Below are 27,205 nucleotides of genomic sequence, written 5' to 3'. Positions count from 1 at the left end.
CTTTCATCCTTCATTTGGAGTTCTCAGTCACAGCTCAGCATGCTCACTGCAAACATGTAATAATGATACCGCTCACTGCATGATCAATTCCTTTGATAAATTATAATGCTAAGATCGTGGCTGGATGGCACTGAGGAGTTGGCTATAATTAAGCCTTTGTTCCTCAAAAGCAGGTGTAAGTGTAAGGCATATGAATACACTTAAGTAGCGGGATGAATTTCTGATCAGTGTTTATACAATTCTGTTAAGTGATTCATCTATATTACCTTTACATGTTTACATCCTCAATATATTAAAGCCACTTACATTAACAGATGGTAAGTAAAAAAATAGGGCGGGGGAGGGACACGTACTTGTTATAAAAATTTTATTTAGAATAAAACATAGCCATATTACACGTAGTGTGGTCAATCTATTTTACATACCTCAGAAGAGGCGACACAGTTCTGCCATGGTACGGTTCATCATGATTGTAATCATTAAAACATCATCATTAGTCGACAGTCAGAGGAGGTTATATTAGTGTTGTTCAGTCTCACAAGTTTTACAGGATAGCATATAGCACAACACAACGCAGTGAGGGACCAGTGCTAGAAGGCCAGTGGAAAAACCAACAGATGAAGTAATACTCATCATAACTGGTGGCAAGCTTCAGCATGCCACAGACACATTGTGGTACAGTAATAGTAACTTTTTTTTAACTTGGTATCTCCTCGTTGCGGTGTACACCAATACAGTAAGCTAAAGCTTAGAATGCTAAACCAGGTTGTTCTTGTTTTGTAAATGATCACAATTGTTTTAAACAAGTTTACAAACCACGAAAAAAAACAAAACTGTGTCTATGATTCTGAGGTAGCAAGGCAATCATGGCTTTCCTCTGATTTCTGAACATATATCTTTTAAAAAACTATTCTAAATAATGACGGCGGGCCTCTTACAAACCCAAATTCAGAACAACTTTAAATTTAAATCTTATTCTCCAAAACGTCTCTCTTTATACACAATTCCACTTTCATTTATCAACTCTCAACTCTTGTCTTCGACACGTGGAACAGTAGAGGCACAGAAGGAGTAAAGTTTACATCAAATCGCAGTCGACACAAAAGTCTGCCGGCATATCAATGCTTTAAAGGGGAACTTGACATCAAGCATGCTACATGATAGATCTTCAAAACAAAACAGACGCTTTGAGAAGTGACAGTATTCAAAATGATCTTTTCGACCACTAGATGTTATTACTCAGGAACTGTGCGTGCTCCCAAACCTGTGTCTACTTCCATACAGACAAATAACTGCAACTGGGGGCTGGAGAGTACAAAGCCGTGGAATGACAAAAAAACAAAAAACATCAACAGTTTGATTCCCAGTGAGGGCAGAATTAAAAAGAACGAAACACAAATCTCAAAGTGCCCTCTGAAAAAAAAGAGCATATTTTACTATACAAAGCCCCGTGTCCATATACTCATCTGCATATCTAAACAAATCATTGACAAATGGTGAACCAAGTTTAGGTACAATCTACAGTTCATAAAATGTACAGTTTGCATAGTACAAGACAAGGTGGTAAAAGTAGTTAAGTTGTCTGGTCCTTTGCGTCTTTGGGATTTAGGGTCGGGGGGATTGTTTGTTTGGGAATGGTCCTGCTGTGCACACACACTTCCATGTGTGCCCACACACACACATGCCATCCTCTGTTGGGACTGTCCTCACATCACCTGCAAAACAGAGAACACAGACATGAAAACATCACGTCGACAACAAAAATGACACCTTTTAAAACAACTGGTGTGCGCCTGGGTTCAAGTAGACCCACTGAAAGTTAGTACTCTTGTCTTTGAAGTGCAGCAGGTAAACCCGCCTCATTTCTCTTCATCAAGACATGACTGTGTGGAAATATGAAAAATGTTCGAACGTAATCGGGTTTGAAAGCTACTAAATTGACTGCAGTCCCTCAAGCCAGTTACAGTCCATTAGGAGCTCAGTGTGAAGAAAAGAGAGGAGGTGGGCGTGGACGATGCAGGGGAGATTTTACAAAACAAAGCTGTCTTCTCAGAAACGGACTTAGGCACTCAAACCTATTCACCCATGCCTTTGTGTGAAAACCAACAGAAAGTATATGGCACGGTGTTTGCCAAGGACAATGAAAAAAAAGGACGACTCTACTACATACAAGTAAAAGGAGACTGAGAAGATGTAGGAACTTTAGTTCACTTCATTTCCTGAGTGTACTAAATACAAAGTGTGTATTACAGGCATAATGGAAAATCATGATGAACTTGACTTAAATTAAATTTTGAGGTGTAAAATGTTGAAAGCCATTAGTTGAAGTGTAATGGTCATCGAAGAGGGAAGTAGAAATGAAAGGAAAAGTATGTGTCTCTTTTGCAATGGCCACCACAAATAGATATGTAGCAGATAAGCACTTTAACTGGCGTGTAAAGGTATTAGCTGTGTGTGAAGAGACAAGCTAAGAAGTTTTAAAATAGTGAGAAAAAGGAAAGAATGGTGTGAGCGGAGTAAAAAAATTACAGCAGGAAGAGGTCAGTGGCAATGGCTTTCACAACACCTCTGTCCCAAAATGCAGACTGTAGGAATGAGAGGAGCAGCTAATGGGACTCTGGAGAGATCCATTAGCCGTCTCTTTCTCACAAGCCACCAAATGTGCAGGGCTGAGGCAGGTGAAGGCTACACGGAGGGGACTACTTTTGTGGCAGCAGCTGTAATTACCTCTAAAATGTAGCTCTGCTCAAAGTTCTCTCACCTTTGCCATTACTAAAACCCGTGAAAACACAGACAACAAAGCAGAAAGTAGCTTTCATACAAGCTGCAAATACACAAACTGATTTATAGAACTATTGTGTATCTAAAAAAGTGGAAGAACCTCAGCTTACCTGTGGTCTTGAGGAGAGGCTCGAGGCTGTGGAAGACAAAGCAAAGAGTAGTTTCAGAGTTGAACTCACACAGTTTATCTCTGTTTTTATAAGTCTACACTAAATTATCAGCCTCCCACATATTCCTGCACACACTCAGCTCCGTGCTGTGCCTCGGAGCTCTGCAGTAACCAAATGCTAATAATGCCGGAGCGTCTGCCAGATTAGAATGGATTTTTAAGCCCTCATAGGAGTTTTGACTCTAAATATTCGAATGCAATCTAAAGTCAGTAAGCTCTAACTCGCTATTTGAAACATTTTTATTTATTTTTCTATTTGATTAACATTCCCAGAGGTGGATACTCTTTCGAATTCTGCTATAAAAAGTAATGAGTGTTGAAGGTTTTTCCTGATCATATCATATATTAAATATCAAATTTAAATGATAATAAAAAAAAGGCTCAAGGCTGTACTTAAAATCTGTGTGTCTGAGAAAGCATTCATCAGAATCAAAAACCACAAAGTCACAATGCAGAGGAGACTGCATGCACTGCACAAACCATGATTACACTTTTTGAAAAAGTACACTTTATATACCACTCTTCATTGTAAGACCTTTTGAATTCATGACTACAGATAAGAGCACAGCTGCTATCATTTATACATGACAATCCACAGCGCACACACACACACACACACACACACAGCGGTGAATATTTAAGCTTGAAATAGCAAACAATTTTTCGAGTTGAAACATTTAGGGCCCTATCTTGCACCCAGCGCAATTCACTTTGTACACCGACGCATGTATCATTCCTATTTTGCACCTGAAGCACAGCGGACTTTTCCCTCCACAGACTCACGTCGGTAAATTAGGGATTGAACTTGCGCTCCCTGGGGCGGTTCAGCAAAAAGAGGAGGCGTGTTCCGGCGTGCTATTTTGCAGTTTCAGAAAACAATCCCGCCACAGACCAGGAAAAACCAAGTCTAAAGTCAGTGGCGCATTATTCAGATGCTATTTTAAGGGCGCATGCTTGGCCGTAATGTAGAGTGTGCACACCGCACATACACTTTGCTTCTCTCATCTCACAGACCCAGCAGTTCCCATTTTTGCAAACCATTCATAAATACAAGGAAAAATATGACCTTGTTTTACACAACATTTCCATGAATCATGGATGTGTTGATGACATAAATGAGGAAATATTAGAGGACTTAAGGAGATGTGATGTTGAACTGCATGTGCCGATGCCACTTAACCCAAATGCCCCAGCAGCACAGGGAGAGGAGAGACAGAAGAGCTGCATCGTCTATAGTGAGGTAATCTCGGTCTAATGTTAGACTACATTGCAAAAATATCACCATGCATTCATAACCTCGTGATTCAGTGAGAGTGAGCCCAAAACATCGGGAAGTATGTTTTTGTGACATTTCTTTATTTACATTTTGTCAAAAAGAAAAATCAATAGCAAACGTCGGTCTCCTCGGCTGTGACCCGCTCCTGGCGTGCGTCCATGGATGTATTAAGAACGTGCGCCTAGCAAATCCGCCATTGTAATAGCAATCCCCCATGGAACAAGCGCGCCTGCTTTTAAAGGGAATGTGAGATAACTCTGATTGGTTTATTGCACGTTACGCCCAAACCACACCTATGAGTAATGTAGCTACTTCAGACCAACCCATTTCAGATTTGCGTCGGGCGCAAGAGTCATTTATCCCGCCGGTATAATAGCAACAGCGCCCGAGATCCGCCCACAAAGCTACTTGCGTTTGGCGTTTGATACTTGCGTTTCAGATCGTTAAAATAGGGCCCTTAGTCCATTAATCAATTCATTGACAGGAAATAAATTGGCAACTATTTTGACAATTGATTAACCGCCTTAGTCACGTTTTAAGCAAAAATGCCAAACATTCTCTACTTCCAGCTTTTTTCTTTGCCATACCCCACTATTGGTAGAGATAAACAAAGTGACAACATGACAAATTCCAAGGGTTCATGTTTAATTTTTAGGAAATTGTGGTGGAGAAAGTTATGACTTTATAGACAAAGTTATAGATAAAGAATGCCATTTCTGTACAAGAGGCAGCTTTAGTTCAGAAGGTAGAGCAAGTTGTCCTTTAATCACAAGGTTGACGGTCCAATCCGTATGTCGAAGTGTCCTTGAGCAAGACACTGAGGGCCAGCGCCTAGCATGGCGGCTTCGCCACTATCAGTGTATGAATGTATGAGTGAATGAGAGGTAAAGGCAAGGTAGAAAGACGCTATAGGAAGGAAAGGAGGGTACAAACTTGGCTAATTCATGTGTGAGGGATGAAGTATGAACAGTTAAACGGTATGACATGCACTACTTTTCTGCTGACCAGCGTGCTGTGGCGAAACACAAATCTGCCTTCAGAAGCTGGGAAGACATGGTGGGAGAGAGGAGGAGTGGGAAACTTACGACTGCATGCAGGGAAGGAGTTGTTAATCTGCTCCATTACATCTGCCAGGTCAGAGCTGCTATGGTGGGAGTCCAGCAGCTCATCTGAACACACACACACACACACACACACACACACACACACACACAGAATTTCAGTTACCACAGATACTTTAATATGGTGCCATACCACAGTGAGCAACAAGTTCCCATTTGCAGAGAAAAAGCGTGAGAGCAAATGTTCAGTGTACCTGCTGAACACTGCCAAATGTAGGTCCTGCCATAGTGAATGAATTTGAAAGGACATATCTTCATATATCAAGATCAGATGGAGTGTGAGTGTTTGTGTCTGAAGTTTTTTTTGAGCTTAAGTGTCTCACCTGAGTTTTCAGTAAGTGGACCTGGACCTTGCACAGTTGGAGAGGACACTCCATTTACCCTTGAATCCATCTCCGGCTGAAAGAGAGAGAAAGAGAGAGATACACCCACAGGAAAGAAGGCAAAAAACAAAACTCCATTATTATAACATAAATATTCTGCTTGGCATCAGCTTGACAACTTCAAAATTAGCCATGCTTCACGGCCCCAAGCAGAGACAAGGGATTACCAGAGGGCGGCACAATGAGCCTTTTGTTTTGTGTACAAAAACATTTCTCATAAAAATGTCTCTACCAATGTTCCGACTTCAGTTTAACATGCTACAGTATCAATTACATTTTAATACATTTCAATAGTTTGATTTTTAGTGTTCTAGCTAATTGGCATGTACAATTCCTGGCAACATGAATGACTTAACTCAAGGTCATGACACCCAGCCACAAGATCAAATCTATATTAGGGCTGTCAAACGATTTTTTTTTTATTTTTTTTAAAATCGCGATTAGTCGCTGAATTTCTGTAGTTAATCGTGATTAATCGCATATTTTATCACATGATTAAAATTCTATTGTTTTGCATTTCAGAACAGTTTTTAAGTACATATTAACAATGGAAAGCAATTCTTACCAGTGTATCTTGTGAATGCAAAGAAAGTTACTTTATGAACTTGATTTTAAGATTTGTAATTATGTATTTACTGTGTAAACAAAAGAAAAATGTGTGAATCTGTCATTATTGCACAATTCCTCCAAGTACCTAACTAAAAAACTAAAAAATCCCTATCCTTACCAGAGTCAATATAGTGTTTAGTAACTCCTAAATAATGTTGATTACTCACTGACGTCCAGTGATCACCGGTTAATGAGACAGCGTTTGCAGCACCTTGCAGCAGTTCCAGTGTGGCTGCTTTCTCTGTGTCATACAGGCTGTGTGGGGCTGCTGTCCCCCTCAACGGCAATTAGACGGGTCAGAACATGCCAACCGTAGTACGTCTTTAAGACCCGAGTCCTCTACGATACTGACAGGTCTGCAGTTAGTTGCCACCCGTTTCGCAAGAGCGGTAGTATTTTTTGGGGATTTGGTTTCATCCACAGGTCGGCAAGTAGCACTCTCCAAAATAGTGCTTTGCCTGAGTGGGTAGCATGCTAGCGGGTAGCATCACGTTAACTGTACTACTAAGCTTAGCTCCGTAGGTGGTAGCTCAAGCTTGACGTGCTTCGGTGATATTTTAATTCGGCTTTACACAACGTGCATATGGCTTTCGACTTGTCTACGAGCCGTCCGGGAGTTTTGGAAAATAAAAAGCTCCATTCAGAGTTATTGCTGCTGTGTTTCTCCATCATGCCTGCAGCCTGCAGCAGCAGGATGTGTTACGAGGAAGTGGCAGCTTGATGATAAGTAACGGTGCTGCAAAGGGTCAAAATAGTAGGCACGACGCAAAGCCGAGTGAAGTGTAAAATAAATTAATAATAGCCGGCATGCGAGTTATGCTCGGCCCTTAATCGCATCGCGATTAACGCGTTAATGCTGACAGCCCTAATCTATACTGTAATAATGCATAATACATGCTGTGTCTCTAAAGCATAAGATCAAAGTTTCTGTGGGAGAAGACGCATATTTGTCTTGCCTTTATATCCGCACACTGTTCTTTTGGTTCATACTGCTATCCACTGTCCACTGTCTGCACTATGATTACAGAAAACCCAAGTCCCAAGATCTCTTAAGTGATGTGAAGACCAAAACAGACAGAGGGCAGAATTTAGCCATGTACACAGAGATTCACAGCTCAAGTGATAATGTGCAATCCCATTTTTGTTCTCATTCTTCGTGATTAAAATAAAGATTCATGTCATGGCTGATACAAAGAGTCTGATGAAAGCAATTTGTCAAACCAACAAAAAGAGAAGACAATGACAGTTAAAAACCCAGTTACTTCTAAAAACAGTAGCTGTATCCCAATCCATCAATTAGAGATTAGGATTGTGTAAGTGAAGTACTGTGGACAGTTGATCAATTGGTGAAAGCACGCTCTGATGCTCTGATGCACAGAAGGGAACACTTGATGCCTGGTGACATTTACGGCAGACTCCCACATTCCCTTCAGCTTTTCAACTGCAAGAAACTAAATCAATGTAGCCTCCCTTCCCCTCCCTCGTCACCCCTTCTTCTTCTCCTTCTTCTTCTCCTTCATCTCCTGGTGCCCCTGGCGCCAGTAAAGGCTAACATGTTGGAAACGTCTCTAGAGCACAGCCACTGTCTTGAGGCTCGTCTGAGAATAGCTAAGGTCAGGGCTTTGGTCAGCCTTCAGGAGTATGAATTTAGTGCGTGCCTTCAAGCTGGCTGGGTTTATTATTCTGCAGCTTGGCAGTAATGCTGCAGTTGATGGAAAGACATGTTGACATATCATCAGGACTCTGGGCACCTAAATGTCAGAAAACAGAAGTTCTCATTTAGCGTGGGCACATGTATGTAGGTAGATGTGCGTGCCATTTTTTTGTCTTTTAGAGTAATCAAGAATTGTACGTAACAGTATATGAAGTAGTTAAAGTAGTTTAACATTGACCAGCTGAGAAAAAAATGAAAAAATCGAATTTATGACATTTCGATCTACTGTTTAAAATAGAGGGAAATCTCCAATATCGTGAAGGATGGGTGCACAAAACCTGTTTTTCTGTCAAAATGTTAATCTTCATCCATTAAAAATCTGCAGAGTCATGTCAGCTGCCTTCCTCAGGCCATATTTGTTGTGAGTTATTACTGCTACCAGAGAGCCAATACCTGCTCCTGTGTTTGCTCAGTCTGATTTGTTGGGATTGCTGTTTGTTTGGCTTCAGGGTTGGGCTTTTTTCACTTGGCACAAACAATCTAACCTCCGTGAGCAATTAGGCTGGGCATAAACAAATCTGGAAGTTATTGATAGAGGGACGGGAAGCGAATGCGAGAATCCTGGATCGAATAGTAATGATGTGATTAGGATCTTATCTGAGCGGTTGATGAACAGATTTGGTTATTCAAAGGCACAACAAACTAAAACTAAAAACTGAATGGGTTAGCACATTTATATACAAAACGTGTGGATGTTTATGTGGAGGTTCATAGGTGAAAAAGTAGGCCTGAAGAACCTTTAAAGAATCCTTTAATTTATTGGAGGCATTTTGTATCATCAGCTTTGCATTTTTTAAATGAGTGTTTGTATTTTATGAGTTTCACTGTGAGTGAGTCAGTCTGTGAACTGTGTTTACCTATTCCTGCTACTGTAATAAATTGCTGTGAGCTGGCAGAACATAACGTAATCTCGGAGATTATTCTTTCACAGCGCTGTGCAATGCGAGAAAATCTCAGAGCTGAACCGGGCAGACACAGCAGTTTTCATCAGACTCACCCTGGTTCGGGTTAATTAAGTCTAATGCTAACTTACCACACTAATAACATTACCGTCGTCAAAATACCCCACGAATCAAATCCATATCACCATTAACTGTATGGAAATGAACACCTCTGCTGAAGTGATAATACGTCTCTCTCTCTCTCTCTCTCTCTCTCTCTCTCTCTCTCTCTGCGTGCACGCACGCAGGCTAGGTGGGTAGCACACTGCCATGAGTCCATGAAGCTAATGTCTGATTACTCTACATTTTCATTGTGATATTTTGTGATTACATTCTGAATCTGCTACATTACAGTAGTAGGTAGGCCTACAATGTCTTCCTCTGATGTAGATGTAGCCTACACTGTAAGTCAGTAGTAGGCTATACAGTGGAGTTGCATATTAAGTGGTTTGGGGTCCTTCTGTAAGTAATTTTGGGGCAGCAATACCAAAGGCCAAGCAATCGCCCGTTCCAAACAGGCACTGCACTAGTCACCAAAATAACGACTAAATCACCAGTGCAAACTCTAATCTAATCTGTATTACTGTGTCTTGGGGGAAAAATGTCAGTTGTCTCATGTTACTTTCAAAGCTTACATACCAAGCTTTTTAAAGCTGGCAAACTTGCTTTTATATCACGGCATTGTGATTTAGCCACTTCAAGTCCTTTTCCATTAATAGACAACTAACAACATCTATGTTGTTTTCTCTCTGCTAAGCACCAAAACTACAGCCATTCTTTCTGCAAATGGCCCCTCCACAGCTGCAGTTTGAATCCATTTCAAAAAAGCCCACTTTGCAGTTGTCACAAAAAGTCCACAACAATAAGAAACAGCCCAATCCTGAGGACGATTATCTTTGTAACGTATGAGTCTATGAATATCTATCTCTGTCGCCTCTTAGCCATAACCTGTGGCTTCTTGGGATAAAACTGCCCAACAATTGTGTTCTGTCACCTGGTGCAGTAGCTGCCGGAGGCGGTGGAGCTGAGACTCCAGCTGTTTATTGTGTTCCTCCAGGATGTGCATGCGGGCCTCCAGCCGGCCCTTGTGTTGTCGTAGCAGCTTGGCCTCAGCTAGAAGATCAGCCTCATCAGGATGGGCAAAAGAACCCTCAGAATCCCAGGGGCTTCCAGCAGGGGCTCCTCGCTGGCCATGCTGCTCCTTTAGCTGCTCATACTCCCTCTGCAGGCTCCTGGGAAACCATGGTTAGAAACACAATACGCATCTGTCACACCCAAAGCTGGAAGAAGTATTCTGATCATTTACTGCAAGTAGAAGTAATGTAAAAATATTCCGTTACAAGTTAAAGTCCTGTATTTCAAATTTTACTTAAAACGATGTATTAATGTAAAAAAAAGTATTATCAGAAAAATGCATTTAAAATATCAAAAGTAAAAGTACTAGCCCGTGAGTGTTATACTATTACATTATACCATTGGATTATACTAGTGATGCATTCATGTGTATGTTTCTTAGTGCTGGGTACTTTACAATAAATATTTTATCAGATGTTCATGTTTCGTATGTAAAATCTTAATCTGTGAAGTCACTATTAACCCCAGCTGTCAGATAAATGTAGTACAGAACAGCACTTGAGTAAATATACTTTTTACGTTACTTTCCACCACTGGTTACATGAATCTACAATATACACCGCATCTTTAATCATTTTTATTTGATCTTGAATGTACATATGTACATTTATGTGTATGTATGTTCAAACAGCTGACAAATGGAAGGAAAAACTTGAAACAAATGGTTGGTTCTTCCTTTAATTAATTATCCATCGAGGTCAAGGTAGGGTTATTGTCATTCTCCCCATATACAGTACTCTGACTCTCCTTAAATGCAATATTATATCGGTATATGTATACATGTTTTAGTACATGTTTACTTGTGAACATGAACACAGGTGCCATTATGCACTATGCACATATGTGTCTACTGTACCGAATGCATATGCTTTTGTAACTGAACTGTATGTACAGCATATGTGCATATATTTGTATTTATGTAGTATATAATCTATGAATAGATAAACAGTCTTATGTATTTGAGCGTGCACAGTAGGCATATATATATATATATATATATACATACATACATACATACACACACACACACACACACACACACACACACACACACACACACACACACACACACATCTCAATGCTGTGCCTTTGTGTCATGCTGCAACTGCTAGTCTTGGAAGGCTTCTCTCCTCTGTGATACTTCCTATGATTAAATAATTATTACAAACTAACAAATATGGTTAACTATTATTTTTATTATTATCACTGAAAGAATCTCATAAGGGCATTCAAAAGCTCCTTCCTGAACCCCCACAGTGGGGTGCCACGTTAAAATACCACAGTCATGTTTACCTCTGCTCTCTGCTTTCTCAGTGAAATCCTATTTGAAGTGGATAGACAGACATAAAGGACCCCCCACCATAGCTCTCGCTTCACTCCCACCCTCTCTCTCTCTCTCTCTCAGTGCAGAACCATAAGCTGCAACGCTTTTCTTAGTTGGCATTTATGAGCCTGGCAGTAAAGCTCTCTCTCTTCTCCTCTCTCTCCTGGAGTGCCTGTGTATGTGTGTAATCAGTCTTAAATCAGTCCAGTCGAGGCCACTGGCTGCGCAAATGCACCACTACAACACTAGATTGTTGAGTGACTCTGTCTCTAAGCCATCTCCATTTACTAATCAAACCAGAAAAGGACTTGGCATGTGAGACACACTGGGGGTACGGGAAGTGTGTTGATGTTTATATATTGTGCACTGGAGTGTAACAATGAGCCCATGGACTCAAATGACACCCAGAAGCTGTGAGTAAACATAAGAGCGACAAAAGAAAAGAAAAAGATAAGCATTGATTTTCAAGTATTTCGAACATTTCAGTTTCTATAAAACAGACATTTCAATACTTTTAATGATAACTTCTTATTGATCCTGTGGAAATCTCAACTGCGGCATGATTATCCAGTTTAAGGAGATTGTCCAAACATAAATGATATTTTCCTATATTTACTCAACCTCTTTCCACACTGAATTCTCTGAAGTTTCATTAATGGGCGATTGTATTGCCTCACCTCTGCTCCTCCTCCAGGCGAGCTATGATCCGCTCCAGCTCGCCCCGTTCCTCCCTCTCCACGGCCTGTAGGATCTGGGCCGGACTCTGTGGCTGACTGAAGGGGGAGCCCTCCCCTCCCAGCGTCTGACAGTACTGCAGGATCAGGGCATGCTCGTCGTCCCTGTGGAAGTGAGTGCAGAGTTATGTGATGAGTGAGGAGCCCAGACATCTTGTCCCCGTTAGTCAGCTCAATTCACCTTCTGTTCAGTTGGGGAGGGAGGACTTTTTTCAGCACATGAACAATGTACAACTTAAAACTTGTTTTGCAGTTTAAAAGAATTATGGTAAATGACTTATAGCAAATCATTATGTTTGGAAATTACTTGGAATGGATGCTTAGAAATTACCATATAGCATAATACTGCTCTACCAAAGCAGCGCGCAGGAACTATAGAAGCAGTGAACTTGAGAAAAATGAATTACTATTTTTCAAATACAGGTTACAGCTGGGAAAAAAAATCAGTGAGTAAATTAACTTTTAGTTTAGTTTCAGCCATGCATATGTCCCTGCTAGCTTTCACTTGATTTATCTCTCCTGCTTTAGCATTACCTGTCTAGTTGTCTGCGACAATTTAATATGCTGTTTTCAGGGAAATTATACATTTCTGTGGCATAATAATATTTATTATGGTAAAATAAATTCCAAAAATTCAGATTCCTGTCTTAGGTCTATTTTGAATGGCTGTAAAGTTACTGAACCAATCACCGTTTAATTGTCTTCTTTCAAGAATAAAGGTCAGAGGACATCAAACAGCATCAGATGATAAAAAACGCACTAGTAAGAAAAAACAAACATTTTACTGCACAAATAGAAACAACAGCTTCCAAAGAACCCTAATCTAAACAAAGATTGTGGTAGCTGCCATGATATATAAGAGCTTCAGCTATTGTAGGTCTGCTACGCTGTTAGTTCCACCATCCCTGGTGGAAAACAGATGTGTCAATCTCTATTATCTGATAGATGGAATAAAGGAGGGCTGGGAGGAGATGGAGGGAGCAGAGAAGAGAAGGAGCCTGGCAGACAGATGGAAAGAGGGAGGAAAGAAGAAGAAATGGCTGCTGGGGTCTGCGGTTGTGTATCTGTATGTGTGTGTACGTGTCAATCTCTTTGTGTGCTATCTCAGTGATCTGAAAGAGGGTGGCAGGTCTTGCCAAAGCCCAGCTGTCACCTTCATTCTGAAACACAACCTGAGCCTTGAGGACTAAACACCTGACAACCACACAAGCACAAAAAAGATGACAGACTGTTATTTAAAAACCCTTTCCATTGGTACAGTAATTTCCAGAGCCAGTTTGACAGCTCGAAATAAAGTTGGGCTGAGAAAGTTTAGTGGCGTATTGATGCCACATGTGGCTTTCTACAGTTTCCACTGCTGACTCTATTTTGCCATTTTTATTTATGGATTCAGCATGTCCAAATATCCAGCAGTGCTGAGGCTGTCATTCTGTGATGTTAACATCCTGTGGTTATGTAACATTAAAAAGAATATATCTGGACTATAAGAGCATAATATATACAGTATATAACAATTATAACAATATATACTATAGATTTAAAATACATTTTCGTTTTATTACAACGTGGGTCTTATTTCTGCAGCTTTGGCCATTGTTTCTATCAGTTATGACAACATGTTACTTACTACAGTAATCATTGAGATTTGGGGATATGGCTACAACAGAATCCAACAGTGAAACAAACACAGGCGTGCAGACAATAAACAAACTAATAATTTGGCCAGATTATCAAAACGACTTAATGTGAAAGTAAAAGCGAAAGTGACCAAACCGGGAAATGTCATTACTAATCCATCATTGCACAGAAAACTGTGTGCATGCACAACTTTGTTAACTACAGTGGGTTGGATTGAACTGCAATGTCGTAAAGTGTGGAGGACATTGACAGCAAACTGTTTGGGTAATACATTTACTTTTGGTCTAATTTGGAGTCTTGTCTGATCCTGTGACTGCTTGTTTCTTGCCCCACTTCACATCCCTAATAGCAATGACCAATGAGCTTCAAGGGACAGAACACTGCATTGACCTCTATCAGCTGAAAACTGTGCTGTACTTTAAGCCACACCTCAATCAGTGACATCCAAGCAGGAACTCTTGGCACCTTTTCAAATAAGTGGTGACTCGCTATAAACTTGGTTCACACACTCTTATCAGGGCCAGACCATAACTGAGTACATAATCCCTGGCTATAATGAGTAAGTTAATCAAATACGCTCTGGAGAGCTAACTGGCACACTGAAACGTCTCAGGTTTTACATAAGACACCCTTGAATTTCACCAGAGGAGACAATCAATGAGTATTCAGAAATGGTTCAGAATACCATTATCACCACGTGTATAATACCAGAGGCTACGAATAGGACGCTTTTTCTTTCTCAGAGATGAAATAAGTATGCCGTTTCATGACCAAGGACTGGGGTGAGCGGAAAGCTAATGAAAGGTACACAGAATGAGGCTTTCACCTCTTTTCACATAAAAGGAACAATATGCTAAGCCAGTCGCCTTCTGTGTGCGCTGAGGAGAAAAAAGGTTTTTTATCATTAACCAGCCCAGGCTCCTTGTGTGATTTAAAGCACAAGTTTAGAGAGTTCTTTTCTTAAAGAACAAGATTTGTGTCAAGTTCAACCTTTTCATATATTTTGTTAAAAATGAAAGGCACAAATGATAAAAGAGACTTTTAAAACTTTCTAAACAAGGAACTCAACCACTCTGAATTAAGGAAATGTTTATTCCACTGTTGTTTTTTATCTAATGTAACCAGTAGCTCTTCCTTGCCTTTTTCTTTCATGCTGTTCTTTCGTAAAGTTCTTTATACAGTCATTACTATTTATTTTCCACAAATTAACTTTTAGTCTTTCTGAAAACTCTTATAGAGCTTTCTCCATATGCATACACACATATACATAGTTATTCATCAATTTCACTCTAACATGGTGACTTGGTGAAACTGCTGAGTTACTGATAACACAGAGAAAGATGGCAGAAACAGGATGTCAAATTCCACACTGCTACTGCAACATGCAGCAATAAACCCACACACACACACACACACACACAGGTTTCTATTTGAAATATGGGTCTGCTGTAACAAGGGAGAAAGGGATGATGAAAAAAAAGCTTAGTTCCTGTAGAGAAACTTGAAATTGTTGGCATTGTTGTCTGCTGGGGTTAGGGGATAGGGTCCGGCACAAACTGAGTGACCAATTAGTCAGGTCCCTGGCAACAGGAAGCTGCAGCAGGACATTATGGCTGGCAGGGGAGCCCAGAGGACAGCAGAAAGGGGTTCATTACGTGTGGAAATGGGCACTACAGGAGGCAGAGCTGGCTCACAAACCACATGCTTGGGAATATTGGGAGAAAGAGGAAGTGTAGTGAAAGGACTGGAGGCTCGCGCAGTGTGGTGCTGGTTGAAGAGGACGGAACACAGAGAAGAAAGAGACAGTAGAGGAAGAGAGCATCAGTGTGGGAGAAGAATTAAATGTGATGAATGCCAAAGCTATTAGCTGCTACGCATTGTGACTATGCTTGTGGTGCTTGGTGAGGGTGAGCAGGGACGTGGCTGAGGGGCCTTTTACAGTCTTTCCTCAAACAACAATAGTCTCTGGGCCTGATGCCTAGCTAACATATCACAAAGCAGGCAGCTCCTCTCAAGCTGAATTGCAGCTGCCTACACTGAGCTCAGAGAGAAAAGGAGAGGGATAAAGACAGATGGAAACAGGTCTACAAGTCTTTCATTCTCCCCTCTGGTGGGATGTTAAAACCTCGCTTTCATTCTCCCATCTGGTGGGGTGTTAAAACCTCGCTTTCTGTAGGACCTCCACATTTGGGGAGTGATCACAGTAAAGTCCGGGTGTATTGTTAATGATGTAAAATCTTTCAATGTTTACCTCTGTGCTTAGTGTTCAATCTGAAGGTTGCCTGGGCCCAAAGGTAAAACATGATTAGACTACAACTAAAAAAGATGAAAGGAAGTTTAAAAAGAAAAGGGATGGAGAAAGGGAGAGGGACAGGAATAAAGGGCAAAATATCAAAAGACATGAAAAAGGGACAGCACTGGGGGAAACACTGGCAAGCGAGAGATAACCAAACAAAAAAGCTGAGCCAAAAAAAGTGCAGCAAGAATAAATTAATGTACTATATGTTTACTAATTATTGATATCACTGCACAGCTGGCAGTGAGTCCAAATCAGTGTTTGCAGGCTTTGAGCGATCAGAATATACCAGCCAAAAGCCAAACATGCATGTAATTGGCAAACGCAGTCATCCATGTTACACTATGCGTGTTTTCATAAGCACAAACACTGCCAAGAAGGCAGCTTCTCCTACCGTATCAAGCGTGGGGATCGTGTGTGTGTGTGTGTGTCTGTGTGTGTGCGTGTGTGTGTGCATGTGTGTGCGTGTGTGTGTGCGTGTCCCCTCCACACAGACGACCAGATGGAGTGGTGTGATAGACAAGAGGCTTGGGTGAAATAATAAATCTTATAAAAAGAGAGGAAAGACAGTCAACCACTGCAAACCAAGGGCATTAAAAAGGAAGAAGGACTTGTAGCTGAGGAGTCTAACAACACAATGCACAGCCTCCTCTTTTGTGAAGAGATATAGCTGAGTGGACTGTTTTACTTTAGTGGTATCTACTAATGCACAATACTGCTTTATGTTTTTTAAGTTACTTTTTTTCCCTTAAAAGTAGGGCTTGATGGATACATTGGTGTATACAAAATAAACTACAGGCTGATTCTGGCCTTTTAAAAACAGCCCATACTTAATTCACAACTAATAAACTAAATAAATAATAAACTAACTCGAAATTAAGAGCCGATATGTTGGAAATCCATTCAAATTAATTATTGTGCACACAACCACCAAAAATAGCCTACAACAGCAGACAAATTGAATATAGTTCATTGCTCTTCCTAATTAGTGGCACTGGTCAATATGTTATATAAAAGTGTATATATATCATGTCTCAGACTTAAATGTTCCTTATCTAGAGCTTGGTTATTCAATTTATATACAAATAACGTAATGTGGCTTTGCATTACAAAAAAATGCACATTAGATAAAAAAAAGATGATTTTTTTTTACTTGAAATGTGAAGTATGAAGTTACACACAGGCACTATGGTGTGCTCCATGCTGATAAGCATGAAGCCATTCTTGTCAAAGATGTGTGCTGAAAAAACACACTAGTTGTGGTTTTGTTTGCGATTGGCATTTCATTTTTTCTTTTTCTTGGAGGATTGTGCACTTGTTATCTTCCCAGCTACATTGTGGCTGTTGTTTTGCAGCAAAGCCAAATGGAAATCTTGCAGAAATGACACGGGTGTGAAAGTGAGTGAAAGCACAAGAACTATGATTTTGTTCTAAATGTGCCCTGGTGGGTGTTTTTTCCCTCTGCTGTTAAACCCATTAGCCTTCATCAATCCATCATCTCCCTCACCTCATTAGCGCGCTATACACTTTTGTGTATGTGCGTCAGTGTTGTTTCAGAGCTGGCAAAGATAATGGCTTCTTCTCTTAAATAAGCCCGAGTACAAAGCACAAAAGAGCAAGGAGGAGTGGGAATAATGTGTTTGTCTCGCATTATGAAAGCTCGGAGAGGAAAATAAATCCACCTTCTCCTGCTCACCAACATATTTTGTCTTTCTATTCTTATGTCCTTCTACTGATCAGCAGAAAAGCAGAGAGAGCTTTTGAGAGTCTACCATCGAACACCTCCTGTTTCTAAAACTGCTATTGTACACAGCAAGGTTGGATGTAGGTGAAGTGTGGGAGCAGTGGTCCACATGATGCAGGCACATCAGCAGGGGATGCAACCTCCTACAGAATGAAGCTTGATGCTTCACTTCATCTTCACTCAATATTCTCAAAGGTTTTCACCATCCTCCCATGTGCCTTGTCACTGTTGTGCTGTAATACTTCTTTTTTAAGAATTTTCTTTTTAAAAATCTCAAAACTTGTTTTCGCTTTCCTTTATGTGCCATACAGGGAATTTCTTTGCTCCAGGTGCACACTTTTTAACACTTCTGAAAACACATTTGTGTAAAAAAAATAAATAAAAAATAAGTTGATTTTTGGCTTTGTGCTACTTGAAGTTGTTGTTGAGATGGAAAAAAACTAAAAACACAAAAACTGCACTCTCTCTTCTGTTACATTCTCGAGCACAAATTCATTTCACACATGGTTAATTTCCAAATCTATGATGAAGATCTAGGATCTGGGAATTCTTGTGATCTCTTATCAAAACAGGCGGAAAGTTATTCCCTCCAAAGACAGGAACACAGTGAAAAGTGTGTGCCTGTGTGTGTGTTTCTGTTTGAACACACATGTTAGTGTGTCCATGAGCCCAGAGGGCATTTGAACCTCATGCGCTCGTTCCCCCGATTAGGATCTCAGTTGGAAAAGGGACAAATACGCCCTTCGAATCAAATAGCCTGCCGAAGACTTCAGAGCTCGTGCTCATCAGCTTTTCCCCTTTTTTTGTAATTTCTTCTTTTTCAAGTTTGTCCTCATCTCCTCTGATCAAAGATAACTGGTCGTTATCAGAGATGCTGAAACCAATCACACTCACTTCTCATTGTTGGCACTCAAATCCATTACATTTCTACTAAAGTCCTGTCCTTCCTGCTGAATTCAACTACATCCCATTGTCTTTTTCCCCCTCACTCCACACTTCTTTTGCTCTCTCAAAACCATTTGGAATTCTCACACTCTTTCTTCATCTCTTTTCAGCAATGTGGGAAGCCACCTTGTTATTTCCTTAGCTGGTTTTGATACACTGAAAGCAGGAAAGGCAAGTTTTTTGGGGCTACCTTGACAGGTAAACAGTGCGCAGGAAGATGTCTCAGAGTTATAACGAAATCAAATATCAAATATTTTACTTTACTTTTTGACCAAGATCTGTGAAACAAAGTTGGTTGGAAATGTGTGATCGTGTTATGTATAGAAATGTTGGAAATGACCAGCGGTGACTTACATGCTTCCTGTAGCTGAACTGCTGTCTGTGGGCAGAGAGCCGTTGGAGCGCTCCATCTGGGCCAACCTGAGAAAGAAACCCTCATCAGTGGCTGCAACTTAAATTACTAATTACAACTGAAGCATATAAACCTTGTGTTCATCTCATCAAATTGCAGAACAGCGATGGCAACAAATGCAGATCTCAACGCCACAGTAGCACACCAATAAAAAAATCAAAGATAGTAGTCTCAAAGCAGGTAAATGACAACTTTGTGGTCTAGTATATGTGTGCACAATTACATTTTTTGGAGATGTACAGCAGAGATGTGTGAGTGTGTGAGTATGCGCAATTGTCTTTTTTTGGTCATATCAAAGCAGCCATGCTAATGAGGCCGGTTCCTCAGATCAAAGCCTGTATTTACTGAACTCTGACAGTGTGGCAGCAGGGTTGTCCAGCAGAGTAAGAACACAATCCACACACTAAACTTTAGGATGAAATTGGACTATGACAGAATATGCATGGAGGGAGACATTTTAAGTTATTATTCCACTGGTGAAACCTCATCAGTGTGTGCATTTTTCCATGCAAATGTATAAGTTACGCTATAATCTACTATGTCAGTGTCTATATTTCAGTAAAAATTGTAATTCACAAGGCTCATGTCTGTGTCATTGCTGATAAAACAATGCAAGCAGAAACGCTGAGCGGAGGTTAATGGTGTGTGACCAATGAAAGGTTACAGGCCAGACAGAGCAGCGCTGCATCAGAAGAGCCTTCATGATTAAAGCTTTCTGCGGAAGGACGCTGTGTTCTGTTTTGACACGAATAACCCTTGTCCGCTTTAGAGGAGATAAGCTTTGGACTGATTAGAGATTCATTCAAGGGGCAAGATGGGATTTGTGAAACTTTGGGAACTTAATAGTCAAACTTGTCTTAAAATCAAACACGACAGGTTTTCAATCTCACTGCAGCAGGACATTAGTTTGGCGATGTGGGTGATGATTAACTGCAGATCACACACTGTGTACATGGATGTGTTGATGCACGCAGCAGGATCATCTGAAGTGCGTGGCTGAAAACAGCTATCGGGCGTGGGTGGCTGCATGGCTCAGTCCTCTGACATTTAATGTATGTGATCACCATGAAATAAAAAGTAATACACAATGTTCAAAAGTGTATTTCATGATTGTTTGTAACTTCCCTGACACTTAACAATTAAAGAAATGCAAATAGTCTACTGAAACCTAACAGAACTTCTTATGCCACAGCATATTTCCACTGCACTCAAGGTTTACAAAATATCTAGAGATGCAGTGTTTTCCAGTATGAATATTTTTTTAAATTCAGCAGACAGTAATGACCCCATATTCAAAGTTACACTGAACATTTGTGGAGCATTGTACAGATGAGAGCGAGGCCATGAGAGAAATTCAGATATTACTGATTATTCTGATGGGAAACTGGAGAATAACATTTTTGCTTCTCTATTTGTATATAACTGCATGTTGAAATGGATTTCAAAATGACACTTCAATGAAGCCAAAATGCTTGTTTTTTCTCTCATTTAATATCCATCTTTCTGTGCCCCAGCTCAATGAAGCCCAAAATAAGTAACAGGGTTCTTTGATAGATACAGGCAGAATGTGCTTCGTTTGTGTTTCTGACCTAAAAGTGTCAATTTGATACTTGTTTCATACTGTTATGAGAATATATAGCACACCTCCTCTTCAAGAAGCACAAGGGCAACTAATAAAGACATCCAACATAATCTGGATTTGTCTGATTGTCTGGAAGCTTTACTGTACAGTCAACATGTATTACAGTATAAGTATAACAGTTCAACAATTCTTTAAATGTTTCCTGAAAACATTGCACTACAGGTGCATATTATGAGGTTTTTGGTTTTCATTTGATTTTGAAAAATTTCATTTGGTAAATGAGCTAAAACTAGTAAGGTCCTTTAAAAGTGGATTTTTCATTCTATAATGAAGCTTTTTAAATGTGTAACATTTAAATGCAGTTAGCAAGTCTTTGTGTGTGTTCGTTGTGGCATCTGAGATGATGAGATGATGAGGACTGGGGAATGCGATGCGTACCTGCTGGCATACTGCTCTATCTTGGAGTGGGTGTCATCATGAGAGAGCTGAGGTGACTGGGGCAGCCTGGAAATGAATGGGGTAATGGAGATGAATGAGATTCTGCATGCTCACACAACCTCATTAACACACAAGAGAATCACAGGCACATGCACATGCTCCCTCACACACTCTCACACCCACAAACACACACTCTCACACCCACAAACACCCACACCCACACACTAATGGCCCTTCACAACATCACCTAGAAAACAAATCTGATGATCCTAGAGAGAGAGAAATAGGGGAGCAGGATGATCTACGGGGAGGGTGGATGGTTTTTGACAGCCACTGCTGGGATGAGCAACTGAATGCAAGTTGGATGCTTTAGAGAAGAGGAGAAGGTGACGGTAAGGAGACAGTGGGTGAGTTTTTTTCAGTTGCATGTTCAGCCAGTGGATCGGGCAGGCAGGCAGGAAGGCTACATGCAGTGCAGTCATGGCTTAGTTGAAGTGAGGACTTAGGGGGAGGTGAGTGAGGAGAGAAGGGAGTAAAGGAGGTGTCGTTAAAAGGCATTCCAGTCTGCAGCCGACGTGTTGTTGCTGGTGCCGTAGATACTCACTCATACTGCTCCGGACACATGCTGATGAGGGTGACAGGACTGTAAGAGAATTGGAGGGAAGGAAGGGGGAGGGAGGTAAGGTACCACAAAACATTTCAGGATCAAAAACTCAGCAGTTGGAGGAAGACATGGAAGGAAATGTCTGTCCAACAGCTGAGTGGCCGGACTCGCATACAGTCACCAATATACATACACCACATGTGGTTATGATTATACCCCGTGACATTCTCTGAAACCTGCATCAAAATTTGTTACATAGAAAATGTGTAGTTTGACAGTCAGTTTTGAAGGGGTCAATATGGACAAGTGGATCTGTCAGCACACTGTAATAGTATATGTAGGTTACGTGTATGAAAGCTCACACAGAAAATATTTGATTATGTCAGTTGACTTGCTGCTGCTGTCACCCATGTACCTGAGCACTTATCTTGTTATAAGTGTTTACTGTTGTCTGTGTAGTATTTTAAATTGTATTGTATGTGATTTTTAAACTGTATGTATTTCTAATGTATTTATTTTCCCTTTCATGAAGTGGATATGCCACTTGTCAGGCTGCCACTGTAAATAATAACCTGTTATTAATGACTTGCCTGTAAAAATGAGGTCAAATAAAAAAAAATAGTGTTTTTATTTTTCACAACTCCTCCTGCATACAGAATGATATGGCCCAAATTCATTCCTTTTTCTCATTTATTTCCATCAGGATTTACTGAAATAGCACGCCAGCAAAAACATTAGAACCTCTTTTCTAGTTAATCTGCTATTAAGTACATTGCTGTATGTTATGAAAAGATGTGTTTGGTGCATAGGAACCAAGCTAATGAAGTTTCCAGTTTCTAGTCTGTGATAATTGCAGCTATACTTAGTAATGCAGAGCATCAATTGCTATTTGTAAGCAAATGGGAAGTCTTATCTCAAAGAAATACAAAGAAATGTGTTGTTTTCACTGAGGAAGCTGGCTAAAAATTGGTGAGATAACAGTTGAGGTTGACATTTTTTTCGCCTCGTGCTTTTGTTTCCACATTAAAGCAGGGAAATTTAGAGGGAGACGTGCGGCTTGGTGGTTATGTTCCTCCCAGCGGGGCAGCCAGTGTAGTCACACTTCTGTAGCTGCGAGGAGAATTGAAAATGCAGCCGGGGATTTAGACGGAAAAGAGAAAATAAAGAGAGAAACCATAAGAGAAAAAGAGATCAGGGTCGGCAGGGCAGACTGAGCTAACTATTCAGAGACGGTGGTGCGGCAGTTTTATGCGCCCCCGCCCACATCTTTGCCTGAAGGAACAGTCAGTTTGCTCATTTTGTTTTTCAGGAGAGGGATGTCAGTTTTCATCTTTGCCAAAAAAATGTACAGCTTTGTAGAGTGTACATGGTTTTGTTTTTACCTAAATTTGTCAGACCCGCATAAAATGACTTTAACCTTTAACCCTGGATACACTTGAGGAGACGTAGTTTGTAGCAAAGACAGAAACACAAGTTACTATAACAGAGAGGGAGGGAGAGAGGGAGAGGTAATTGGAGGAAAAAAATGAGTGAAGGAAAGGTGACTAAAGCAAAGAGAGGGAGGGGAGAAATCACGACAGCAGAGCCCTTGGGAGTATTTTGGGCCTGACAAATGTGGCTGCTGTAAAGGGTGTGTTTTTATTTAAGGCTTGTTGTGCTTGTTGAAGTACAACAGGGAGCAGAGCCCTTCCACTGGTATTGTGCTAAAAGTCTGAACAGGCTAAACCGTGGTCAAAATGCATGACCATCATTCAAATTTATTATGAATATCTTAATTTTAATGTGTCAATCTAAAAAAAATGCTTTTTAGTAAGAATATGGCCTATTCTATTAAATCTGAGATTAGTTCAAAATGAAAAGAAAATATTATATTTTTGCATCTTCACCTATTGATTTGGCACAGACCTGAATGAGTCAAACTCAATTACACAGCAAATTCCAAATATACAAACAGAATAAAGATTTTTTTAACATTTTAACAAAGTCTTTAAAAAATGAAAGTCAATGTCTTGCCAGTAGGGTGAACGTTGAGCCAGGGGTAAACAAATGGACCATGGTTAAGCAAAAAACACCCAGTCAAAAGCTGTAAAAGCCATGTAGAAGGGCATGAAGCTATAAAGCTACCAAACTTACTTGGAGCACTGCTGTTCTCATTGGCTATTTAAGAAAACTTGAAACCGCTGACTAAGAAAAAAACTGCAAAAAGAGCTGATGTCTTTTCTCATTTCTTTCTATTTGTCAAAATTGTGCAGTCTATGTTCAGAGTTGTTGGTTGTTGTTTTTTTTTGCCCTGAAAGCTTTCTAAAAATCTATTTTAGTCTATCATGCTGTCATAGTCACTCTGTCACAGTAAGTACTGTTTCCCTCTGCTCTCCCTCTCCTCCATTTTCTCTATCAGGGACAAAAACCATCTGTGCATGTTGACACCTCTACCTGCCTGTCAGGAAAACAGCTAAAGAGCTAGAAAGAGAAACAGCTTTTGTCTGTGCGTGCGTGTGTGTGCGTGCTTGCGTGTGTGGTGTGTACTGTATGTTTACTTGAGCTACATATAGTAAACAGAAAAAAATTTAAACTTAAAACTTATTCTATTATAAATGAAACTACTTTGCTAACAACTGAAAATTGTTTCACTTTTTTCATTCATAAATGTATTTGTTACTGAGTTTTGACTGCTAATGCACACATTGCCACAAAGGATTTGTTTGATTTTTCGCCACAGAACAAAATAATTTTTTTGAAACTGGATTCGGAAAAAAAATTTAGCCAATAATTTTCAAATCCACGTTCAAACACATTAACCGCTCTGCAGGGCCTAATGCAACAGAGACTTGTCTACTCTACCTGGGGTCTCATTTATAAACGTGGCGTACGCACAAAACGGGGCTGAAAATGCGTACGCCACTTCCACGCAAAGGTTGTGATTTATAAAAAACTAACTTGACGGGAGAATGTGCGGTCCTCCACGCAAACTCTGACCCATGCGTACGCACATTTTGGAGACAATGGAAATTGGCGACGCAGATGGTGAGGTGGTGAACTGAAGTCAGACTGCAGAAAGTAAATGTGGGAATAACGATTACTCGTAATATTTTCAAGTATTGATGTCTCACGCACATTTCTTCACTCCATATCATCCACGTTACCATGAAGATTAAATCCAGCAGTCTTATTTGTGCTGGTACTGAGTGATAATTGTTCCATAAACACCTTGTAAAATCCAACTCAAATCTTTAATAAAAATCCGTTATTAATGTTTAATAGGCGCTGTCTCACCGTCACATTGTCCGCTACGGAGCGCAGGAGGAGGAGATGACCCGACTGCATGGAATACAGGATGGCATCAAATACCCTACCATTAGATAACTGCAGAACACAGTGTAAATACCTAAATATCTAAATGTCTTTAATACTGTGCATATATCATAACATTTTCAAGGTCTGGAAATACAGCCTTGCAAAGATACAAGTGGGAGGTGAGAGAGTAGGTGGGGGTTGCTCTCTCAAGGTGGAAAGAAACAGAGTGGGTTGAAATAAAAAAGAGAAATGGTGATACAAAAGGGGGAAAGAGAAAGACAGCAAGTGAGGCCAATTATACAGTAGACAATTTTCTCTTCCGTTGCTACAGTACTTAACAAATTACAACTTCTTAGTTCACTTTTTTAAGATGACCAATGGAGCCTGACAACGCATTGATATGGTTTTGGGGGGATATTTAAAAGAAATAAAATCTCATAATATTGTTCAGAATTGTACACAGCAAGAACAACTTAATAAATTAATATTCAGGATGTTAGTAGTCTTTTTTTCAATTTACTGATTTAGTCGATTTGTATTGAACACAAATAAAACATGTTACATATGCAATATTTTGAAGTTGAAATTGGGGAAAATCAAATTTTCATTACAACAAACATGGCAGCAAATGTTATAATGTTTACCTAATCTGTAAAATTCTGCTTATTTAGCAGGAACCATGTTCCAATTTAGGTCACAGTATTCATTTTAGTGACACGGAGATGGCAAGTGTGATAATATAGGTTTAAAATGAATGTGGCATGCCCAGTATGTCTTAACACTGATTGTATGTTTAAGCCACATCTTATAAACCGCGCAAAAGCGGAAAAAACATTCAGGCTTATTTCTGCACATGAAGCTGTTTTTAGAGTAGTCAAGCCTGTGGCAACATGTGGATAGTCCACAGCTCACAGGAGAGTTCTAATGCAGTAAGAGAGAGGCGGGGAAATTATGACCATGGCATGATGAAACGGTCCTAAATTTCTTTAAGTATCCATTTCCTTTCTGCATATTTTGAAAAGATTCCCGCGTTTCGCCACAATTCCTCAACCTTTTAGGGGCATTTATCAAGCAGGCATCTCAGCAGGAGTCATTTTTCAGAGAGGAAGGGAAGTGAGAGTGGAGCGAGGTGTGAGGTGAGGGGAGGACGGGCAAGGATGGGAGGGAAGAAAGAGGGGGTGTAATCCATCTTAGCGGTGACTGTGTGCAACTGGATGTCGGGGAAAATCTATCGCAAATGAACAGGTGAGGCATTGTTTTTGGTGCTTACGAAATGCAAAACTACACTGTTCAAAAATAAGAGAGCATAAGCAGGAAATGTCTGACAGGCAGAGAAAATGAGACTATAGATAGATTAATTGGGGAGAAAACACAGGGCAGGCGGGCCTGGTATTCCAAAGGGCCACAACTCAGACACACAATTCGATGGGGAGGATCAGGAGCCCACCTGGGGCATCTGCATAATGTGGGCCAAGTTAAACAGCTCTCCAGGGGAATTTACGGCTGGCAGGAGCAGCGACATAAATCAGACGGGCAGGTGCTGCAGACAGAAGATCTACAGTATAGCGACGGAACCTGGTAATGACTGGTCCTACAGGTAAATAAACACATAAACTGAGTGGAAAATTAACACTCCCCACATACTGTAGCACAGCTGTGTGTGTGTGTGTGTGTGTGTGTGTGTGTGTGTGTGTGTGTGTGTGTGTGTGCGTGTGTGTCAGGCATGAGACTTTTTATAACTTGTGACCTGAGGATATTTATGACAGAGACTTGACATTAAGATTAAAGGGGAACCACCTATTTTACACATCAAAATCATGGGGGTAACTATTTTTGATTTGTGTGGCTCGAGAAGCTTCGTCAAGTCTCAGAAAATTAATATTTCAAGTGTTATCCCTCGAGTAATCTTGGCCTGGAGACTTGAATTGACTTAAATGAGAGCCAGAGTTACAAATTGAGAGTGTGGAGTTTTAGAGACTTTAGAGCTTTACCGAGCAGAGAGGTTCTGTCAAAAGACGCTATCAAGTTGTAGGATCCAAAGTATTTGGAGCTAGGGTCAGGATATC

The 27,205-nt window shown here is 40.4% G+C and overlaps 1 protein-coding gene across 6 annotated transcripts in view; it reads right to left on the bottom strand.

Moving 5' to 3' along the window:
• Positions 1-350: 350 nt before the first annotated feature.
• utrn (utrophin) overlaps positions 351-27,205 on the bottom strand; it is a 190,892-nt gene continuing 164,037 nt past the window's right edge. For 5 of the 6 annotated variants that reach the window (XM_078274047.1, XM_078274046.1, XM_078274050.1 and 2 more), the window contains 9 exons: positions 21,846-21,884; positions 21,242-21,307; positions 19,164-19,229; positions 12,130-12,291; positions 9,989-10,226; positions 5,671-5,746; positions 5,312-5,395; positions 2,892-2,917; positions 351-1,715 (listed from right to left, as the gene is read on the bottom strand). In XM_078274047.1, coding sequence (XP_078130173.1) covers positions 1,707-1,715; positions 2,892-2,917; positions 5,312-5,395; positions 5,671-5,746; positions 9,989-10,226; positions 12,130-12,291; positions 19,164-19,229; positions 21,242-21,307; positions 21,846-21,884 — 766 coding nt within the window. In that variant the 3' untranslated portion in view covers positions 351-1,706. The remainder of the gene's footprint in view (positions 1,716-2,891; positions 2,918-5,311; positions 5,396-5,670; positions 5,747-9,988; positions 10,227-12,129; positions 12,292-19,163; positions 19,230-21,241; positions 21,308-21,845; positions 21,885-27,205) is intronic. The other variant, XM_078274048.1, reaches the window with a different exon arrangement.

Source organism: Sander vitreus, chromosome 18, assembly GCF_031162955.1.
Source record: "Sander vitreus isolate 19-12246 chromosome 18, sanVit1, whole genome shotgun sequence".
NCBI lineage: Eukaryota > Metazoa > Chordata > Actinopteri > Perciformes > Percidae > Sander > Sander vitreus.
Note: the sequence above shows the minus strand (reverse complement) of the source record. Positions and strands in the feature narration are given on the sequence as shown.